The 17,630-nt window shown below is 37.1% G+C and overlaps 1 protein-coding gene across 1 annotated transcript; it reads right to left on the bottom strand.

Moving 5' to 3' along the window:
- Positions 1 to 651: 651 nt before the first annotated feature.
- LOC142490297 (collagenase 3-like) lies at positions 652 to 12,532 on the bottom strand. Its single transcript, XM_075592404.1, has 10 exons — positions 12,399 to 12,532; positions 12,056 to 12,300; positions 9,656 to 9,804; positions 8,471 to 8,596; positions 7,069 to 7,230; positions 6,798 to 6,915; positions 5,589 to 5,722; positions 4,452 to 4,611; positions 3,603 to 3,706; positions 652 to 2,242 (listed from the first exon to the last, which is right to left on the bottom strand). Exons 1-10 carry the CDS (start codon positions 12,516 to 12,518, stop codon positions 2,142 to 2,144), a joined length of 1,419 nt encoding a protein of 472 aa, XP_075448519.1. The 5' UTR covers positions 12,519 to 12,532; the 3' UTR covers positions 652 to 2,141.
- Between the last annotated feature and the right edge of the window lie 5,098 nt (positions 12,533 to 17,630).

Raw genomic sequence — 17,630 nt, 5'->3', positions numbered from 1 at the left:
AATGTATCAATCTAGAGAAAAGTGTGTTGAGACGCACTGCTCTATTTTTTTGAAGCAGAGCTACGGCATATGTAAGAATAGTTTCACTTACGCCACTTCAGATATGGAGGATTTTTGTTGGGCAAATAAAAAGCAAAAGGAATGGCGCAGAGAGACGCAGAATGTCGTATATCTTATTATATTATGCACCATCTAATTTCTCCCAAACTCTTCCTACTGAACCTCCCGAGGTGCAAGCTAGGGCAGACAAAACAAAATCAGAACAAAATGACTTGATACTTAACATAGCTACAGGATTAAAATGCCCGGTTTGGCTCCAAAATGGCCGTGATACTGAACATCAGGGGTGGGCAACTCCAGTCCTCAAGTGCAACCAACAGGTCAGGTTTTCATGATATCCCTGCTACAGCGAGGTGACTCCATCAGTGGCTCAGTGGTAGCTAGCAGATACTTAGGGATATTTATTTCAATGTCATCTCATCCTCCCGAACTTAGCTGGAGACTCTACCCAGAGAAGTTTTAATAAGGTTTTGTCTGGCAGATTTGTAAATGAAATACATTTATAGAACTTGATGTTGATTTTTGCTTAAACATTACACTCTGTTGCAGTCTTCATATCTTTATTTTTGAATGAAGAAAATATAAACACACACACACACACTGAATATATTGACAGAAACCATGCAATTAATTAAAGTGACACATTAAATAAATGTCATATTAAACAGTTAATACAATTTATATTGACATTATGACAAAGAAGTGCATATTGGTTTATAAGAAAGGGACCTAATCTCCATGCCACAGAGATATTGACAGATTGCAAAGTGGTGTAACAATTTATTTTATTTAATTACAAAATAATTTTATAGACTAAGATGATTTGTTTTTAAAATGCCCATTCACTGCATATAGCACTTAATAAGAATGCACCCAGCCACTACCAGTTTCTGTCAGTGGTCTCAAGAGGCATGGATACCTCAGTGTAATTACAGATGTGTCAATAAAAGGCATCTTACCAAGAAAAATAGTTCTCAATAAAGGCCTGATCTTGCATTGGATAACAGTAATAGCATGCTGAAGTATAATAAATATATAAAAAAATATATTATATATAGTAAACCAAAACAATGGTGCACAAAGGGTTAATGAAATATAACACTAGACAATAAACTCTGCAGAAGAGATGGGAAACACCCTAGTACAATAGGGCACAATCTAATCGTAACGTCAACCAAGATTGGCCCATGATTAAAACCACTTAACAAATTTCTCTTTTGGGGTGGGGGCTCAATATTCCTCATAAAGTGCTGAAGTATAGAATTATAGGTGTCACAGGGAAGCACATAACAGCCCATTCTAAGTAATCTGGGTACTGTAACTTAAGTACCTTAATGGATAAACGTGAATGTTCACATCTCCATTGTATATAGTAGTCATGAGATACGGCCCAAACAAAGCCGTACTGGTAGGGGCACTGCTTATGTAGTGGTGTCCGACATTCTCCATTGTTAAGATGCATTTCCTATTAATATGTGGAAAATCTGATCTTTCAGTTAAATATTTCTACACATAAGTTTGATTGCTTATTAATGAGGTCTAAGAACATACAGTAGGGTTGAGGTATCCTGTTTCTCCATGCATTTTTAAGGTGGCAGGGTTAACTAGAATGTCACCTTGGATGCTATGGGTTTTCACTGTGATTACCAAAACCGCTACACTTTATGGGGAAAGAGAATTTTTAAAAATATGTTCATTAACTATGATTGTATTAAGTGGTTTTAGTAAAGTAGTGGTATTTGTTGATTGTCATAAAATTAACTCTTATGCTCTGTTGTATGAGGGGGGTTTTTTTCCACCTCTTCTACGGCGATTTTTATTTTGTAAACTTGATGTTCAACATGTTACTCTATATTTGGAGGGACTGATTTACTGTAGTGTATGTATGTGTATTTACATCCATTTTTTTAAATTGAACTAGTATACCAAATATACAATATTGTACTGTACTTCTTGGTAGCTAACCTGCGCTATTCCATATACACAGAGCAAAATGGTATTACAGGATTCCTTTATGCAGTAGTAGTGGCACAGAAAACTGTTCAACAGTCTGGCATACAGGACAACATATATTTAAAAGATTAACACCACAAAATGGAATTGGTTCTCAAAACACGGGTTATTCGTTTACTCCAGATGCTGTATTCAAATTGCAATGGTCCATTGAAGAAGTAGATATACCCTATAGAAAAATATATACAATAAGAGTTGCAAGCACTGATTTTTCTAAGTACAATATTATATATCACACACACAAACATAACACAACAAACATGTTCATATCCGGTTTCTGGGGATAAGCAATATCTTGGGCTGCTTTAATGATGTTTCATGTTGCATGAATGGAAATTCGTATTTATATATTAGAAGAGACATGATCATATAATGTTTTAGGCAATTGTATCAGACACACAGAAACGTAGAAAGTCATGACTGAAAAAAGATACCTTGGTTTACTTAATTAACCTTTTTTAGGAGCTAATTTACATATAGTAATAATATCTGCACATATGCTATATTCAATATTTTTAAGATTTGTTTCAGAAGTCTGCAAATGTGTTATACAAAGTTGGGGCAACCTTTTCCAGGTTAACATATCTTTATTCATTACAGTATATTGTATTTACTCATTCATCCATCCCTGCTTTGTGTTACTCTTCAGTGCATATATACTATATATTATTTTATACATTTTACTCATTTTAATTGAAGGCCTCTACTCTGCAGTATACAGCTTTTTATCCAAGAAGAAAAACATTTTAGTCCCATACCGTAGGTCCCTTTTCAATATAATGAGAAACAGGGTAGCACAAATTTAACAATGCATTAGTTTCTCTTAATATGAATGAAAGTCAATACATTGTTAACAAACCATTTAACCGACTTCTACAATTTCAGTGTCCTGCTAATTCTTTTAATTCTCTGTCAGTGAATAAGATAATGGGGCCTATGCAGAGAGCAGCGAATTTTAAAATTGGCGAATTTATTAAAAAGTAGCTGTTTTGGAGAGTTTTAATCTCCATATGCAGAAAAGTGCGAATTCTGCTATGTTTAACATGGATGCGTGTGGCGAGTTTAAATTGGCGAGATGCGCGCTTCAGAAATGTGTTAAAACAAATTCGCGCCTTTTTTTTTCCCTTTGCAATGGCCGCGAGCGGCAGTTTTTTCTGGCGAGGCAAAACGGAGACAATCGCGCCATTTTATTGGCGCGAACAGCCGCTAGATGCCGTTCGCGCCTCTCTGCATTAGGATATTTTTAAAACTGGCGAGATTGAGGTTCTCGCCAGCCGCGAGGCGAGTTTTACAAATAGAAAAGAAAAATTGGCGCGTTTTTCGGAACTCGCCATTTTCTGCTGCTTTCTGCGCGATTTTCTCCAAAAAATGGCGAATTTCGAAATAGCGCTGCTCTCTGCATAGGCCCCAATGTGTATGTATAGTATACTAAATAGAATGAACACCCCCCCCCCGCCCCACACACCCCCCCCACACACACACACACATACACACATGTACAGTATGTTTGTTAACTCAGTAATTCTTACCATTTCTTTGATACGCGGCATCTACTTTCTCTCCAATTCCTAGGAAGTCCTCTGCTATCAGTCTTGGGTAGCCTTTCTCCATACTCTTATTTTCTTCATCGAAACTTAAATAACAATACAAAATGAGTGGTAAATTGACATTTATGCCAATGTATTTCAAATATCTAGCCACACATAACTATGATGTAAGCAATTAATAAAACAGGATATAATTTTCCCTGTAGACACAGCTGTGATACAATAAAACATTACAATATAATATTAAATATGTGTAGTAATACATAAAGATAGGCGAGTTCAGAGGTGCAAATTAGAGATCCCCCCGACGTTGCGTGGCTTTCGATTAGCTCAGGAAACCCTAAAGAACATGCATTGTGAAGGCATTTCTGCCCTTTAAAACCAGGGGAAGGAAAAGTGGGAGTCAGACGGCAGTCAGAGAGAGTTAGGCTACGCTTATAGCGCAGGCGATGCGACGGCGATGGTGACATTAGGTTGCGGTTGCTGGAAAAATCTAATTGAGATGACTTCCAGCGATCGCAACCAAGCCGTCACTCCGTCACGCCACCGCGTTGTGCTTACTGTAAGCGCACGCGACGACGGCAATGCATTTGTTTTGACGCAATGTCGTGTCGCTGTCGCCGTCACCGGCACTGTAAGCCAGCCTTACACAGACTGGCAGAGAGACAGAGGCAATCAGAGAGAGAGAGAGAGGGAGACAAATGCAGCCATAAAGCGACAAATTTAACACCAGAACATAAATCTGTCTACAAACGTTCAAATATGTTTATATAGATTGTTGTGTGGTGAGCAACTAATTGCACAGTTAGAAAAAAAAATATTTGTTCATACCTCCAATACTTGTCCTCGGTGAAGAAGAGAGTTTTGCCATTTGCATTATTATGAACGGCTGCGTCAATTGACCTTATGGATTTTGGAAACCCAAGGTCATTAATTTTTTTGGGATAATCATCTAATATTTCATATCCATTCAGAGCCCAGAACTTCCTCCCTAGAAAAAAGTAAATACATTTAATTAAAATAAAAAGACTTTCTGTCTCCTTAATGACTGAACTTTGTTCAAGAGCATGTTTACTAGCTCTACGCCTAATCCTACAAGTCGTCTTCACCAATTTCCTCTTTTAAGTGCCTAACTCACAGGATTCTTTCCTCCTCTGATTAGTAATTTACCTATTTATTGTAGGTATGCTTATATGAATTCTTCTTAATTATATATACGTTTCATTATGTATTGTTGTTCCTCTATATTGTATTAGTTTTTGTGGTATGTTGGTGTTACAGTATATTACCCCAAAGCTATTATTGCTTCATCTACAATATATTGAGTGTTCAATAGGTTGGTAAAAAAAAAACTGTAATAATATCAGCAGGAAGGAATTGTGTAGCTGTGACCCCCTGTCTGCAAGTGAACACTACAGCATTATGTAAGACAACATACTGTATTATTGTTAAAACATTGGCAAGCTATAACAAATCCCTTCAACTAGTTCTCCATAGAGACCAGATCAGAAAACATTGAGAAGTAGAAGGGCCACAACCTAATTGCAAAGTAATTTTAGATACATTTTAAGATTTTAAAATGACTATATTTAAAAATTTTGCCAGCCTTATAACATCTACACCATTTATACTGACATGAATTTAACTTACATAGTGTGTAGTGTGAAAAACTGCACTTAGCTGCATAAGCAGCTAGTATGAAGTTAGTAGGTCCAGACAGTCTAAGGACCACATCAAGACCTTTTGTGGGCAGAATTTGGCCCACAGGGCACCAGTTGTTGAGCCCTTTAGCAATAGGTTCAAAAGATGGATATATCAATATATTCTCCCTATGTACAGATGTTGTGCTCACTCGCCAAATCATCCATAATAGAATTCTTTAAACAAGATGACATGCTAACTGAGCATAAGCCAGGTGTAACTCAACTAGCCGAGTCTGCACAACATGTGGATGAGTAAGAAACTAACCTTTAAATATATATATCAGATCCTTATTTGAATATTCATAAGCTGCATCAATCTTATTGGGAAGTTCAGGCCAAAAGGACTTAATCAATACTAGTTCTGCTTCTGTCATCTGTGGATGCTGGCGCCAGAAGAATCTAATAATAATAAATAGACCAAACAATCCTTTTAAAATCTTACACAAATCATGTGATAGCATGTGCAAACACTCAATACTTATTCATATGATCTATGTGTAGCTAACATCCATGGCTGGAAATATCCTCTGAGCCTGGGCACTTGCAGGGTCCGTGAGGAAGGTGAACCTGGGAGTTTGTGCCATTTTTCAAGTTTAAACTTGTAGATACATACTAAAAAGGAGAACGCCAACCTGATTATTGAATGGCGCCAACCTGATTATTGAATGGCGCAACCTGATTATTGAATGGCGCCAACCTCATTATTGAATGGCGCCAACCTGATTATTGAATGGCGCCACTGGAGATGAAAACTTGGGTTGTTTCTCGCCATGCCTTTTTGAATATTTTTTTTTCAGTTATACTTATGTTTTTTAATTGTTGTCAGGATTTTAGAATTACTTGCAGACCTGCCTAAGGCATGCAAATGAACCACACGTGGTATTTTTATTTAGTGTACACTGTTTGGAGAGTTTTTGTCACTTTTGATACCCAACATAACTTTTTTAATGTCATGCAATACCACATACCAGCACCACATTGCAAGGCGAGTATAACCCTCCTTGCACTGATGAGACCCAAAAGGTCGAAACAGATGTCTGTGAGCACGTTTACTCGTTATGCACTTCTTTAATCCAGGCTGTGCTGAAAGGCTGTGTAATATGGCAGTCACATGTTAATAGGGGTCCATGTTAAAATGGATGAGGAATAAACAGTGACAAACTGTGCTCATTTGCTTGTCATTACCCAGAATCCCTGGCTACAGTGGAGGCATTGTATGCTAAGTGATAATGGGGAAAGACAAATACACCACAAGTGGTATTTTCATTTACTATAATTATTGTAGTAATTTTTTCGTGCTTTTCATGATTTCTCATGCTTATTTTACATTTTTTTCCATCATTTTTGTAAAAAGATAAAAACCAAACAAATTAAGTTTAAGAAAAGCCAAATCAATTCATATTTAATAAACGATATGAATACAGTTTACAGTTTGTCAAACATGTTGTCAAATCACAGTTTGCAAACCACGTACCTATCTTTGAAGATCATCTTCTCCCCTCTGAGTTCTGTTACCGCGTCAATTGTTAGATCAGGATCACATTTTTCAGGAGTTTTAGGATGCTTTGGATTTGGGTCTCTATCACCGGAACCTAAAATTGGTAAGAAAACAAAAATGCCATAACAGATTACTAATTGGAACACAGATTATCTCCTGCACCAATGATCATCAGGATCCATGGGTCAATATTCTTTAAACAGATTAAAAGAAAATAGTAAAAAAATCTGTGAAATGCTGAGCCTACCATACAGAGCCTGTATGCCTTGCACATCATCATCAGGAAGCAAAAAGTGACTTGTTTGAGTATATGTGTAAACAGGGTACATCAGAGATCCCGGATCCCTGGAATGATCCAATCCTAGCGAGTGGCCAAATTCGTGAGCAGCAACGATGAAGAGATTGTATCCTACAAGAAAGCAAGTTTATTTCAGCCTGTTAGATCTCATTCCTTTCTGCAGCTATTTTAGAGAATGGTAGAGAAACAACGTTACAATCCTTTAGAATTCCCCTTTGTGTGTGAAGGCATATGAATAGCACTGTGAATGTTCTGAACAAATGATACATAAAGCTTGGCCCCCTGCAGACGCACTTACCAGAACTCCCTCCTATTGTCTCTCTATGTTCTCCCGACCTACCAATTAGACTGTAAGCTCCTCGGGGCAGGGACTCCTCTTCCTTAATGTTACGTTTATGTCTAAAGCACTTATTCCCATGATCTGTTATTTATATTATCTGTTATTTATTGATTACCACATGTATTACTACTGTGAAGCGCAATGTACATTAATGGCGCTATATAAATAAAGACATACAATACAATACAATACAATACAAGGCTAAAGCTAACGTTAGCTCTGGAGTTTGTATTACTACCTTCAATCCATCACCCAATTACTAATATTACATGTTTGCATTGCAAGGTAGTTACTTAGCTTATAACTGAGACTCATGCACCGGGGACTTAGGACTGTTTAACAAAACATTGTAAAGCAGAAGAATGACCCCTCCATAATGTGCAACACATCCCGCCATCTATCTTTGTTTACACTCATATGTAAATAACATACATTATGGTCACATTGTCATATTAAATGTTGGATTTACTATGTGTGTAATACATTTGCTTGTTATTTTACATATCAAGGAGTACTGCCGTATTTATTACCTATTATCACAGGAGTAGCCAACTCCAGTCCTCAAGGGACACCAACAGGTCAGGTTTTAAGGATATCCCTGCTTCAGCACAAATGGCTCAATCCGTGGCTCGGTCAACATATTATCATATGTTTGACCTGAGGGGAATCAGGCTATCCCTGAGCAGTACTAGCAACCACGGTTAACCCGGTGCCATTTTTTTTTTTAGAAGCAATCTTTTTTTTTTTTTTTACCCCTTGGGCACCAATTTCTATTTTGTAGTCATGTTCCCTGTAATACTATACTTTCATATGTACATTAAACCATGGAACAGGTTAAATATAATCCTGTATTATACTAATGTACTCTACTATTGTATGCTTTCCTCTGCACTATTTCACGCGTGCAAAACTCTCCACTCAAAATAAGTGAAATATTGTTGTTGTTTTTTAATTGCTAATTATAGTTCCTATCTTTGCGTGTCATTCTTGCTACTGCAGATCATACATTACCTTTGTAATCATTTGTGAAAAATTCATCATCATCAAAATGGGTGTCTCCTCCAAGTTTTTCCCCTGGCGGGAAGGCATGAGCCAACAAACCATTTGGGCCATCGAATGGATAGTAGTCACCATGCTCTAAAAAGAAATAAAATGGGAATTGGCAAAATGTCATTTTAATATGAGATGGTTATAAACTGCTGCTATTAATCTATATTTTTAAGACTAAGAGGATAGAAGACTGATACTGTACTGATTGTAAAGTATAATTTATTAGTCAGATAGTTGATATAAGGTTGACAATAACATATGGACCCATATTGTGTATAGTTGTTGTGAATGTCGTTCTCATGAATATATTGTACCTTAGCTTTCTAGATCTCACAAATCTCTTCCTTAAGATAGTGTAGACTATCTACAGTATGTAGTAACAAAGGAGGGTGAAGGACTTATGATACCTTTAATTGGACCAACAAGTTGTTGATATGTTACAAGCTTTCAAACCTCTCAGGGTCCTTAATTATGGACCTTGAGAGGTTTGAAAGCTTGTAACATATCAACTACTTGTTGGTCCAAATAAAGGTATCATACCACCCACTCCCTCTTCCTCCTTTGTTACTACTGTACAGTACATGGAAGAAAGGACCAACATGGCTACCGACCCTTCTTTGTAGACTATCTAATTACATTTCATGTGGATCTATTAAAAGGTATTACAATTTACAGCAAACCTAATGTGTTGTAATATTTTGTTTAGTTTTAAGTTTTAAACAATTCAGTTGAATAGCTATATATAATTATTGAGTACATTTTAACAACTAAATTGGCTTCCTTAAAAAATAGAACTATGTTTAATGCAGGTTGGGCTGTTTTTCTTTCTTTGGAAGTTAAGCACAATTTCCTTTTCTTCTGAGATATTTGTTAGTCAAAGGTTTCCTCTACCCCTATCCCTCCTGGGCAAAGTTAAGGTGAGAAAGGGGACTTGCCTTGTGAAAATTCTTGATGAGCACACAGGAATATCACAAAAAAGGGAGAAGCCATAGGAGATCAAACCCCTAGTATAATCAAACTCCTAGTATAATCAAACCCCAAGTATAATCAAACCATGTACTGTAAACAAAGTATCTTTCAAAAATGATTGTTAAAAAACTATGGTCCTAGGAGAGCCTGAGCCTTTAAAAGCAGAATATTTGATACCTTTTTTCCCAAACGAAATCATGATGTCAGCTACGCCTGTGCGAAGTCTGGTAAAGTTTAATGGTGTCACATCACTCCATACTTTAAATGCTTTTTTGATAGCTTTGTCCACATCTGCTGGTGGCAGATCTGGTGTGTAATTCTCGATTCTGTCAAAAAGATTGTATAACAAATGGTAGTTTAGACTAAATGGGAAATGTTATCATGCAGGGCATAAGCCGCACTACTAACAGCCTAAATCAGTGTCATGATTGTACTAGGATACAAAGCTAAAAAAGGATAACAGAGGATTTACATATTTTCATGCTATATAAGGGCCTGACAATGCTTTGTGGGTTCACACTGGCAGTAACAGCATGTCCTTGTTATGTCCATGTTGATTGTATTAAATATGGGAGTTGTGACTCCTATTAATAGAGCGCTTCCCCTGCATGTTTATTTTTTTAATTTCTTTTAAGTTTTCTTAATTATACTGTACAAGAGGACGTCTATTTTCACCTTCATTTTTTCCCCACTCACTGATTTTTTTTAGACTATATATTTTATTACTAAAAAAAATAACCCGGAACCTTAATTAATATGCTCGCTGAGGGGTAAATCCTTAGAAGATCGCTAATTTTTTATCGTTACGTTGTCTCAATTTAACGTACCCATATCTTAACGTATATTCGCAAAGGTGCTTAGCTTAATGATGTCCCGGCATTTTCCATAAAAATAATGGATCCTTACATTTTAACGGACCTTAGGTTTACTCATATGCAAATCATATGGTAATGAGCAGTTTCCCCAACAATGGAGATCCTCAGACCTCCGTTCATGTTAGCGCATGATAATAACACCACCATATTTAGCACCTTCCAAAAGCTGCCGTTACTCACATCCAGACCCTGACTATTATTGAGTTATTTATTGAAAGAGCCTTAAAGCAATGTAATGCGTATAGGACTTAACCCTTTCATTACAAAAAGTTACATGTCATCCAAAGATATATATTATGGATCATATAAATGCCTGAAACACATCGTAAACTATAATATGTTTTTTTAGTGATTAAAGAGATATGTTTGTGTGAACTAATAGGGTATATAATTAAATAATTACGATATAAAGTATGGGTGTACAATAATGTATATCCATGCATACCTCAAAAATATGAATTAATATTTATTTTTTATTAATTCCCAATTAAAATAAATTAAGTTCTGGCACACTCATACTTTATACTGTATTTTTAGAGTCTAATTAAGTATTAAGTGAAAAAGTGAATTAGTGTAAAAATGATACATTTCTAATATTATAACAAGATTTGTATTAGCTTTTGGTAACACATGAAAATCTCAGTTAATAACACCAATTTAATTACGCGCCTTAAAGTTGGATCAATACGCATGTGCATTGTATGAGAAAACACAGGTAACGTACTGAGGGGGGTTTTGCTAATGGACATTATTTATGCATATGATTAGCTTTGAGGATCCTCGCTGACTGAAGGAAAAATAACGTCTGTTACATCATTAGGTAACATAAGGTTATTTGCCCTGATTTAGGACCCTTCTGAGAATCTATTCCTTTGATAAGTCAGTGATGAAGAGCAAAGGTGGAAACTGTGAGCTACATGTATAAATGATGAATGGAATGAAACAGCAAACAAGTTGTATGGACTAATTTTAGCTTTTTATCCGTCTGTACCAAAATATATAAATAGTCATGAAGAAAAGATGACTTTGTTTGACTCAGATCACAGCATTTAGCAGTCAAAACAAATATTTACACAGAGAATTTACTTAATATATACATCTTTCAAAACATTTTCATAATACAGCAAAATAAATTATAAACACTATTACATTCTGTCAGTTTTTCAATTTGTACTTAAACTTATGAACACTAGATAAATATAACATTTCAAGCGTGTGTCACTTCCTCATTTCTGTGTCTATCTGATCAAAATCTTAGATTAATTCTTTAGTTTCAGGGTCGAGGTATTGTTTTGTGATGCTGAATGCAAACAGAATAATAAAGATGCTAAAATGGTGTACTTTGTACTTATAGTTTAATAGTACTTATAGTTTAATATGGGGGTGTTCAATGCCAGTACCCAAGCCCCCTCCCTGTTGGGAGGGCTTGAGGACTGGAGTTGAGCACCCCCTGTTTAATATGTATGTGTGATATTTGGACTAGCAGGATATATTTTAAAGACAAGCTTGGAGATGCAATGCTCGCTTTGTTAGGGGAAGCAGTACTGGTCTACAAATTATATTTACCAAGCAACAGAACAGAAAGGCAATGCTGATTAATAGGATGGGGGAAGAGGTCACCATACCAAGAGAGATAAAGAGAGATGCAACAAATCAGGGTGATTGTACAAATGAATAGAAGATGCTCTGCACAGCAGGTTACCTGTATGTCAGATTATATCTGGACCATTTCAGTTTTCTCGGAAAGAAGTTGTATTCCCCAACATCGGGGACCCCACATCTCGGTTGTTTCATCATGTCCATGGTATCTTCATCCAGTTTTCCAGTTATCTCCAGACCAAAGAAGGATTGCATTTCCTTAAGTTTGGTTCCAATAGTTTTACTACTTTTCTTCAGCAAAACACCAGCAGGATTAGATGGAGAACTGTACAGAATGTTTAGGTATTTCTAGGAAATAAGTAAAAAGTGATTGTCAGTCTTATGGTCTATATACATTTCAAACAAAAATTAATACACACACACACACACACATGTGTATGAAATACCTCTGCAAAACGTATTTCATTCTCTGTTAAGTCAGAGTCTTTCTCATGTGGCACAGGGGCGGGAAATCCACAAGTCAGGCTTAAAACGAACACGACTGCTGACAAAGTTGCAGGTGTCATGTTTGATTCTTTAAGCTCTGAAGCTTCTGAGGTTTCATTGGTACAAATGAGCTTTCTTTTATAGTCTCAAATCTGAGTCACCTCCAAAAGACATGTTAAAAATTTCGAGTCAGTGATGGTAAATATGAATACTACTTATTCCCCCGCAAGCAATTATGGTTTGTGGTGTAGAACTGAAAAGTTATAAATCTGTGTCCATTGAAAGGATGTCTTTATGTAAACATGTCCTCAGCACATTTGGGTGTGGGAAGTACAGTATTGCATAAAAAGACCAACATGGGGATTTTTAACATTACTTTGCAAAAAATATTGCTCTTTATAAAAATACATGTATTTATTTATTTATAAAATGTTTTACCAGGAAGAATACATTGAGAGTTACCTCTCATTTTCAAGTATGCCCCGGGCATAGAGTTATGATGACAAATAATACATGGTTACAAATACATGGTTACAGTAAGTGAACAGTGTATACATTATATGCAAGACATTGAATGTACAGTTAAGATAATATATATTATAGACTTATGAAACAGTTACAGACCAGATTAAAATGTGAGACAGCTTTAGTTTTGAAAGAACTTAGACTGGTGGTGGTTGTGAGTCTCCGGTAGATTGTTCCAGTTGTGGAGGTGCACGGTAAGAGAAGGAGGGGCGGCTGGATACATGCTTCACGTTTCAGAAAAATAAATACAAAATTAAGGATTCAGAAGGGTCTAAAATGTGTTTCAGCTGGGAATGGCTCCCTGGTGAATTTTAGAAGAAAGATCAAGATAAGGCTAATGAGAACCAGAAATAGAGCGCAAATACTGTAATACAGTATATTAAAAAAGGAATCAAATAAATAAGTGCAAAGAAAATAAATAAGTACTGTCCTGCAATGGGTGCTGCTTGTGGATTCAGTCCAAGTCCACCGGGGTGATGAGCGCAAAAGATCAAGAGCGCACTCGCATCCAGGTACAGTAGGTATATATTTAATAAGAAAAAATACAATAGTGCAACAGAGAAAAAATAGAAACAAATTCCAATGATAAATAGCAGTAATCCTACTCACATTTAGGGCCTCATGCAGTAAGCGCCGAAAAGCCGTTTTTTTGCCATTTTTACACAAAAAAATGCCTCAGCGATTCAATAAGCCCCTATAAGCTGCCGAAAACCCAAACAATCGGCAGCTGATTGCCACTCTAGAATTGAGATTTTCCCGCAAATCCGTCACGGCAAAAAAAGTTGGCAAGTTGGTGGGGAGAAGTATAGGCAAGGGCAGCGGGACGGCACTTAGAAAAATCAGGCCTTTTCCCTGCTTCGGATTGATGCCGGGGGTCTCCGGAGCTGATGCCCATTAATACCCGCAACAGAGCCCCCTGGCATGCATCCGATACAGGAAAATTGCATTTACAGCCAACTTCATTAACATGGCGGCTAACCGCTAAGGCAATGAAGGGGTTACCCACCCGTGCCAGGCTTATTGTGGGTAGCGGGGGTGGGTGAAGGTGGTATTTGGCCCTTGGTGGGGGTTTAGGCCTTGCGGGGGGTTGTGTGTGGACTTAACCCCTTCATTACCTTGGCGGTTAATACCGCTACTGTAATGAAGGGGTTAACCCCTCCCGCTACCCACCCGAAAGACCTAAACACCACCATTGGCGCTAATACCCCCTTCACCCACCCCGCTACCCACAATAAAAAAAATACACACTACAGCCCCACTACCCACATCTTAGGCCCTCAATAAACATTACTATATCTAATGCACTGTCCACCCTCTGTATTCCCAACAACACCTATACCCCCCTAACATACAGTAACATACAGTACATATAATTATTTTTTTGGATGCACAGAAATGATACTATGAGGCCTACCCACCCTCCCTTGGGGACAATACCCCCTTCTCCCACCCCCACTACCCACAAGAAAAACAATACAGAGAACAGCCCCACAATAAACATTACTATATTTAATAAACAATACATAACACACGTCCCCCCATAAAAACATGATTTATTCTTTTTCATAAAAGGTAAAACCCCAGACCTATGGTAGTCCCCAGTGGTCCTGATGGGTGTTCCTCCAGGAGGTCCTTCCTTCTCTGCGCCTGGCTCAAAAATGAGACGACATAGGCTTTTATAGGCCTATGACGTCACATTTTCATCATATGGTTCCCACTGTCCTGATTGGGCAGTGAAAATCATGTGATTTTCAATGTTTTTTGGGGGGGGGGGTGACGTCATTTAAAGGGAATGAAGCCAGTCAATCAGAATGGCTGTGCTTCATTTGCCTTTAAGATGACGTCACATAAAGCAAGATGGTCGCCGTCACGTGGATATCCACTCCCACTCCATACACACCTTTTGTAAAGCACTGTACATACTCTGGGCTCTCCATTCACACAGATACACACACACTCTTACATCACTTGCTTTCAGGAACCTTTTGACACCTCTAGCCATAAAACACATCCACACCGGGGGAAGGACTAGCACAGATAACATTCCAAGAGACACTGTTTTTAAGTATACCTTTTGCTTGCTTCATTCATTGTAACATCGCCGGAAGAAGAGATCAGTGTATCTCGAAAGCTCGCACAAATAAAAGCATTTCGTTAGCCACAGAACGGTATCATCTATTTATTTTTTTATTATATATATATATATATATACTGTATATGGAGAGAGAGAGAGAGAGAGAAAGAGAGAGAAAGTGAGAGACTGAGACTCACACTCACACTACAGAAACCCATGAATCTCAATATTTTGATTAAAAAAAAGATCAGAATAAAAGCCATTCCTTGAAGAGGAAGAACTCACCAGCCGAAAGTTTAATCAAAAAACACTTTTATTTGAACTACATAAAAGACTTGACATCTACAGAAAAAAAAGCTCCTCCTTCCACGCATTTCACGCCACCACTGGCGCTTTCTCAAAGAGTATACGTGTGACGCGTGAAACATGTGGAAGGAGGAGCTTTTTTGTCTGTGGATGTCAAAATTCTTTTATGTAGTTCAAATAAAAGTGTTTTTTTGATTCAACTTTCGGCTGGTGAGTTCTTCCTCTTCAAGGAATGACTGTTCTTCTGATCTTTTTTTGAATTGGAGTCTACGTGTATCGGAGAGACGCCGCCATGGGACGCAGAATATCTGCTGTGTTTTTGCCTGGACTCGAGGAACGGTGAACTCCAGTGAGTACTATTGTATACTCTACACCGGATACACTGAGTGAATATGGGTCAACAGTGGGAGCTGCAGCTGACTTGCGGACACTTACCCTAATAGTCACCCCAATATACCTCGCATATATAGTGCCTACCACCCGATTTTTTTTCCTTGTTGTCGCACTATTGAATTTTACATATACACATCATCCCATCAGTTGTATCCAAGAGCATGCAGCTGTTTTTTTTTCATGTATGCTGATCTCAATATTTTGCCTTTGAAATTACAGGCATGCATATATCTTTGACCTCATAAACACATACCGTACTTTATATAAACACATTCTTCTATATCCATCAAACAACTTTAGGACATGCAGTTCCAGCTCTTTCCTAATAAAAGACAGCTTAATATAATGATTATGCAATAGGGGAAGGTCTTTATTTACCAGCAAGGTTATCATCTGCTGTTTTCTTTTTACTATTTAAATATCTATTTAAAAAATGGTTTACTATCAAAATGGTTTAGATTACACAATGGTAGAACTCCCTGTGCTTATATCTTTTTTTCTATTAATTTATGTACCTAAAATGAATTGAATGTTTCGGTTTGAAAAGCTTGTGTGCTTGGTAGGTATGAGTGCAAGCCATGAATTGTACATGAAAAGTATATATTCACTTTATTGGTCTGTAAGGTATCTTCTAGCAGCGGACAATCATGTGTATGTCCATGTTGAGTTCATTTAAATAAATTAGGAATTGAAAAGCCTTCTCTTCGCCTGCTGAGTCGTTATATTAACAACCCCAACGCAAACTGTCTTTTGGCCTATTTTTGACCAATTCTAAATTGTAATCATATTTTACAGGTCGCAAACTGGGTATTTGTGCTCATGTTATAAATTTATGCTACAACTCCCCTGTCATTGGACAACTCTAAATTGGCCCCATAGTATCTACATATGTTACTGGCATGTACAAGTATTTATATACACTTGTAAAGTGGAGAATCACCTATAAAGTATAATTATTATTAAAGCAGGTTTACATGTTGGAGTGGGAGCCTGGGTGTGGGGACCCCTGCTTTGCTTACTTCAGTTGGACTTTGTGTTTCAAGCTCACTCCTAGGAAATACCACAATTGGTAATGTATTATGGATTTTTATTGATTCACAAACTGATGGACAAGCTGTGAGACTGCCTAGCATTCTGTGCATGACCTGCCTGTTTTTGGGATGATATATAGCTCTTGAGCTTATGCTTTCTCCTTGCTCTGACTCCTGCTTGGAGACTATTTCATCTGCCGGCACTTCCCCTGTCATTTCTGCAGCTGTCTTTATGCCTTTCTATGTGGGTTTTTTCTTGTTTATGGGCATTATACACACTTTAGGGACATTGATTGCACACATACTCTTTGTGCACCTGTTCCCCTGTGCCTTACTCTGCATTATTAATATGCCAATTTAATTCTGGTTTAATCACTTACTTATAGTGTAATCTATTATTATACCAGTTATTAGTCCCACATTAGTACTGTATTATATATAGATTACCTTGTCTGCCATATACATTGACACACAGCATTTTTGTCAGCTGCTGATTATTTATTCCCACTGCACAAGCCTTGTGGGATTCCCTTCCCTTTTATTTTTTCTCCCCTGTTTTTATCATTCGTATTAATAAACTTTTCATTTTTTCATTGCTATACCTGTGTGCTCCGTTATAGAATTTCTTTGTGTTGTATTTATATACACATACACATACACATGTAAAGTGGAGAATACCTATAAAGTATAATTATTATGAAAGCAGTTTTACATGTTCCTTCTTGAGCAGTTTATACATGGTTATGTAATCTGTGATTCCTACAGTAAATGTTGAGGATAAAATATTCTGGACAATACATACTGTGCAAACAATTATTGCTTTTTTTTTATTGCACCAGGGGGCAGCCTTTTTTCACCAGGAT

This window comes from Ascaphus truei, chromosome 3 (genome assembly GCF_040206685.1).
Source record: "Ascaphus truei isolate aAscTru1 chromosome 3, aAscTru1.hap1, whole genome shotgun sequence".
NCBI classification, from domain to species: Eukaryota; Metazoa; Chordata; class Amphibia; order Anura; family Ascaphidae; genus Ascaphus; species Ascaphus truei.
This window is presented reverse-complemented; position numbering and strand designations above follow the sequence as displayed.

Bases quoted from the DNA above. Each gene is read 5' to 3' on its own strand.
- LOC142490297 (XM_075592404.1), bottom strand. From the start codon at position 12,518: ATGACACCTGCAACTTTGTCAGCAGTCGTGTTCGTTTTAAGCCTGACT. The intron at 4,612-5,588 runs GTTAGTTTCTTA...ACTTTTTTCTAG, and splicing joins TCTGATATATATATTTAAAG to GGAGGAAGTTCTGGGCTCTG. The intron at 2,243-3,602 runs GTAAGAATTACT...ATTTTTCTATAG, and splicing joins TGCCGCGTATCAAAGAAATG to GGTATATCTACTTCTTCAAT.